At 41.8% G+C, this 6,219-nt stretch overlaps 1 protein-coding gene across 1 annotated transcript in view; it reads right to left on the reverse strand.

Moving 5' to 3' along the window:
• LOC149847335 (O-fucosyltransferase 9-like) overlaps window positions 1–2,257 on the reverse strand; it is a 71,484-nt gene extending 69,227 nt beyond the window's left edge. Inside the window, exon 1 of the mRNA XM_089996938.1 lies at window positions 1,683–2,257. Within this exon, the coding sequence (XP_089853064.1) occupies window positions 1,683–2,075 (393 nt within the window). The 5' untranslated portion in view covers window positions 2,076–2,257. The remainder of the gene's footprint in view (window positions 1–1,682) is intronic.
• Between the last annotated feature and the right edge of the window lie 3,962 nt (window positions 2,258–6,219).

Raw genomic sequence — 6,219 nt, forward strand, 5'->3', positions numbered from 1 at the left:
AGAAGAAAAAGACGAGTCAGTCCCTAGTGGACTGACACCTATTACATAGGTGAAATGACTGAAATACCCTTGATGGGTATTTTAGTTTATACACACAGAATACAATTATATATATATATATATGTATAATTTAACATCATCAGCCTAGGATTTAATGATTGAGCATATGAGGAAGAGTTTGTGTCTATTTGCACTCGCTAAGACGTGAAATGGTTGCTTGAACCTGGTTGCAGATTTTTAAGAGGATACTGTAATGTGTTTCTAATTTTTATGGGAATTTAAGTTACCCTCTTCATATTTTTTAAAATTTTTCCTATATCTGGTCAATCAACTGCATTATTCCCGGTGTGATGCCCAGGAGAGGACTTTCCGCATGCAGAAATGTTCTAAAGAGAACCTGTTGTAATCTCCTAGTAAGGAATCACATCTCATACAGGGAAAAGTGACTTCAAATTATACCAGTTAAACTGAATCTGTCCAGATAGGCAAACAAGTACTTTTTGATTCACTCGTTTGCATGACCTCAGAGGATGAAGTGAAAGGTGAAATTTACTTTAAAAAATTGAAAATTAATCACTCATGGAAATACATGGTGAAATTGGAGTGCTTAAGGCAAACCCATGCATACTATACAAGGCTGGATGATATTGACAATGTTGGTGGTGGTGTATGTTCCAACCCTCCTATCGCCTATTGACCCGATTCCTTTTATTGTGTTTATTCACGTTAAGGACACCACAGAAAACAGTTACCAACTTAATGAAGCAGCATTCACAGTTTCATAATCTACCACTAATTGTGCCAATTGTGTAAGATCTCTGTGTATCATGCATGTTTCCAGTCATTCCGGCATTTAAGAGAAGTAATTAGCTTTAGAAGTAGCACCCACAAAATCTGAATGCAACACAAGTGGCTGATAGGCACCAACTCACCAATCATAGTACATTGGATAGAGCAAAAGGTCTCAGAACTACCACGGTTCTCACATAAAAAACAATGCTACCGGGCAACAAGAACTCAACAGCTCAGGCACCAAATAGGATCAAAACGGCCAGAAATTCCAAGAACACTTAACAACACGCCACACACCCCATACAGAGACATCTAATAAATAGAAGCTTAACACGATGAACCGCGACAGGAGCATCTGAAGAAACAATGGGACGCTTATAACACAAATATTGCCATCCAACAGTGCAATCATATACAAATAAGCGAGAACCCTGCAATTACCCGTTGAAATCAAACCCACCATGATCTGAATTACGCACTATCTTGAGTATTGATGTTTGGTTTCGGTAGAATTACTTGAAATTATGATTTTAAGATCCACAGTAGTTTCTCGTAAACATCATGAACCTGAGCAATCAGTCAATGAAATTCCCCACGTTTTTGCGGCAAAAGCAAAATCAAGAAAAAAGAACACCAAATCCAACGATAATTCATCTAAAATATCTAAAATTAAGATCAATTCTTCAAACAAAGACAACGGAAGCGCTCTTGTGAACAGCAATAAGACAATCAAAGCAGATAATAACGAGAAAAAAGAAAAGAAACAAAATAATCTAAATTCTCAGAAATTGCAATTCTAACTCTTATCCAAAGACACCGAATTGCCTCTGAATTACGAACAAAAACTAAGAAATCGATAAAGAGCAAAGAAGAAAAGAACGGAAACGCACTGCATTCGTCCGCGAATCGTCGGCCTGCATATGAGGCCAGAGCCGCTCGAACACCTCGGGGCTCCGGTACGTCGAGCCGAGCGGCGGCCGGCGGATGACGCGTGGGATCTCGATCGGCAGCGTGCCCATGTAGAGCAGCATCCCGGAGAGGTAGATGAGAGGGGCGAAGAGCAGCACCCCGTGCCTCCTAAACACGACGGAGAGGAGGAGGTAGGCCAGCCGCTGCGCCACCCTCTGTAGCTTCGCTGGCGACTCGAAGCCGGAGCCCCGGTCGCCCCCACCGGCGGCGAACTTGCTCCGGCCGTTCCGCGCCCGCGGCGACCGGCGTGGCGACGCCGGCTTGCCGCCCGCCGCCGCGGCGGGTCCGCTCCCCAACCTGCTGTAAGCGTACATGCTGCTTCTCGGAGAAGCTTCCGGCGGAGGATCGGAGCTGCAATTCGCAGGCCTCCACGTCCATCCAAGGCCGAGGGATCTCAGTTCTCCGGCGGATCTGACGGCCGGAAAGACAGCGGCATTGCCAGAATTTTCCAGATGATGGGGCCCAGAAACAATTGTTCCGGCGACAAGATGCTCTCTCTCTCTCTCTCTCTCTCTCTCTCTCTCAGTGTAGAGTAGCAGAAACCAGGGAGGAGGGGATGATGGGAGCGCGTGAGAGAAAAAAGAAATCGACCTCCCGGAATGTCTGGTCCGTACGGACCCGTTGAGACGAACTCGGGTCTGGAGCGGCGAACCGTGGTTGTGTAGGTGGTGAACCGACAATGGATCCGGATCCCTCCCACAAGCGATGCAGACCCCCACCATTTACATAACCATACCCTTGGAATTTGAACTTGTGACGTCCATACACAAGGTTACCTGCACTAACTGCTCCTACCCTACAAGCGGAGCCCCAAACGTATACCTGCATAAGGCCATCGTGGTGCAAGTAAAGTTGTCAACGGGTCGAATCGATTTCAGACTCAAGTAAGTCCAAACCCAGATCTAACTTTAAGGCGCTGGTACCTACTCACTTCAATTAGGTCCACCTTAAGAAAATCCATACCAAAGTCTTATAAGGATTACATGAACCATAATATTTTTTTTAATTGAAAGATCACGGATCTTTCTCAAACCATACCTGACTCGGTAGTCTGACCTTGGGCCTCTTTCTTTATTACCAAACTTTGGTGCTATAGGTTTGGTACTGGTCGGGTAGTGGTCAAACTTTTGCTATCATATGTCAAACTTAGGAGCTTGGACCCGATGGGACAAGCTGACCCGGCCTACCATGAGATGAGTTTGGGTCAAAGTTTTAAGTCTGGGCCCGTTAGACGCAAACTTGAGACATGTTAAATGGTGCTTGGCTTTTTAACATTTGGAATTCGAACTTGAATCACATGTCGGATCCTACTTGTATCTTTGCAACATAGCAAAAAACTAATGGATCTAACTGAGATCCAAAGGTTCATGTTCATTACTCATTGCATAAGCAGGATTGGCTTTTTCTTATGTGTTTGGACTGTAATGCCTTAGATCTCATATCCATGTATTGAGATTCCTGTCAACATCTAAGACAAACAAACAGTAAATCTTAGATCTCTCAAAAACTTGAGATGTTCATGTTTATCTTTCATCCTCATATTTTGAAAAATCCAAGCAGCTAAAAATAGCTAGATGCAACAGGATCATCAAAAAGAAATGTAATACTTTGGATCGGGTCAGATATGAAAATAGATCCAATTCAACCCACACAGATCCATCCTCTGACCCGGAAAATCTTCTTAGGTGCAAATATGGATACCAACGGAGACTCTGCTTGTCTGGCAGGAGCAGTTAGTCACCTCGTGTTGGGACGTTGCAAGTTCGAACCCCAATGGTATGGTTGTATAACTGGTAGGGTATGTCTAACCCCAGCTTTCTCTATCTAAAAAAGTGTAAATATGGATGGGATCCGACCTTAGTAGCGGTTGGATTTGGGCATCTCACCTAGGGGGCTCACGGGTTTGGAGCTCTTCATTTTTGTTATTTTCTTTTTTGGCTTTTTTCCTTGTGTCCTTGCTTGCTCGTCAAGTTCCTTACAAATTTTGTTCTTATTTTTCTTTTTCTACCGGGAACATGCATGAGTTGCAAAGTCAGTAGCTTCCAAAAGGTCCACATCAGCTTTTTGGATCTATATTTTGCATGAAAAAGTTGCTTTTGCTATTTAACACATAAAATGATCGCGTCAATTCATAAATAGTTTTTTTTATGACTAGAAATTAGGGATGGCAATGGACAGGGGCGGGGGCGGAGGCAGGGGACAGGGTCTCCACCCCCGCCCCGAACCTCCATCCCCGCACGGGGATGGATTTTAACCTCCACCCCCGCCTTCATCCCCGTTTCATGTCCTCTATCCCCGGTTCAAACGGGGATGAGGCGGGACAGGGCCCCATTTCCCTTAGTCTATTGTCATCCTTTAGAAGGACGGGGGATGGGGATGGGGCGGGGCGGGACGGGGCTAGGCAGGGATCGTGGCCGGGATGGGGCGGAGCGGGGAAAAGTGTAAGTCCATCCCCGCCTCCATCCCCGAACGGGGATGGATTTTAACCTCTGTCCCCGCCTCCATACCTGTTTCATACCCTTCATCCCCGGCCCAACCGGGGCAAGGTGGGGCGGAGCCCCGCTTTCCTCCGATCCACTGCCATCTCTACTAGAAACCCTCACCAAAGCCAGAAAAACCTCAGGTGGGTCCCTGCTACCACCCTGACTTACGTGGCCTACCTCTGATCACACAGGTGCGCAAGTGAAGTTTGATCTGGTGCCTTCATCTCAGTACCCTTACAACCACCATGCTCGCCACTTTAAAATAAGTATATTTGGGTCAACTTTTTTGGCCCTAGTCTAAAAAGGGGCCTCACTTTATTTATATGGGTCTCAGTACTATAGAAACTGCTAAATATAGACCTACACTTACCATTATCCATTAACTCAGATTAAATATCAGTTAAATTGAATCAAATATCAATACCCTTGATAATCAAATGATCAAGATGTGTATTTTCTCTTCCCTACGAGGTTAAATAACTATTTTACAAATTTAAAAGGACTATTGGACAATGTTATCAGTATCGGTGAGTATGCATCGTATCCACAGAATATTGATACGCTGCAAGCGAATTGGTGATTTTTTAATAAATGTAAAAAATACCAACAAATATTTTTTAATATTATTTTAAAATTATTTAAATAGTTTTAACACATGTCAGGTTATGATTGATACATAATAAATTTTTATTATTTTTGGGCCGATACAGAATGATTCATTTCAGTATCGGTATATACCGATCATAGTATCAAATGTTTTTTTGGACAAAATCTCATTTTTCAAAAACTTGAGAGAAATTGAAATTTTTTCATAAATCTCGAGTTTTTTGGTAAAATCTCTGCAAAAAAAATTAAATAAAAAATATGAAAAATATTTTTATAAGAAAATATTAATAAAAAATATTTAAAATTAAAATTTCATAGTTTTTTTACAATAAATAGCCATTTTAAATGTAAATATCACATTTAAATCATGGTATTTATTTTTTTCATAAATCTCACGATATTTTGAAAATCTTGGGAGAAATTGCTGTTTTAAACTTTCAGTCAATTTCTCACGATATTTGTCACTATGCTGCCGATACAGCTGAATCAGTGTCCAAACGATTCAGGGCCGATACCGATATTGACAGCATTGCGATTGGAAACTAAAAAAAATCATGAGACCTTATTGGGCAGTTTTTTAAGAAACCTGTGGCCCATATCAGTAAATTCATAAAAGTAAGGTCAAATTTTTTAAATTTGGGAAAAATTCTTGACCTAGAATATTTCCTATATTAAAATTGCTAGGTTGAATGTTAGCAATCTTGACTTGCTTACACTTGCACAAGAGAATTCCACTTAGGTAATCCATCCCATCTTTTATTTATGGTCATAAAATTTTCAAATATGGCCAACTTCTTTATAGCCCAGCAACAGAAAATCCACATCACTTACCCAACACTCAAAGGCTTTCTAATTAATTGCTAAATAAAAACTGGTTACAGTAACTTCTTTTATTTACCACACTACTAAGCCAAAAAACTCTTTTGGTCACAGAGAATCTATATTAGTTGCTAAAGTACAAAACACTCTTTTCCTACTAGGGGTGTCAACTGGTCGGGTTTACACAGACCTGAGCCGAACCAAACCCTATAAGGTCCTAGTATGGTGATAACTAAGAAGACCCGATTAAGACCCAAGTTCGGACCTAAAGGTCCGATCAATAAATGGACCCAGGTATAGTTTGTGAAATTTTATACCAGACCCAGGCCTGACCCGAGTTCCGATTAAGACCTGCAAATTTTTAATGTAAAAATGATACAAAATATGGTTTTACCGGGTATGGACCGGGTCTGGTTCATGTAGTTCTTATGTATGGTTTTTATTATGGTTTGTCCGATTAGACTCGAGTACGGACCCAATATCATACCTGAAAATCGAGGCTAGGTCTGGTTCTGCTTGGGTCCAAACCAAACCCAAAATTTTGTCCAAA

This window comes from Nuphar pumila, chromosome 2 (assembly GCF_984573655.1).
Source record: "Nuphar pumila chromosome 2, dmNupPumi1.hap1.1, whole genome shotgun sequence".
Taxonomy (NCBI): Eukaryota; Viridiplantae; Streptophyta; class Magnoliopsida; order Nymphaeales; family Nymphaeaceae; genus Nuphar; species Nuphar pumila.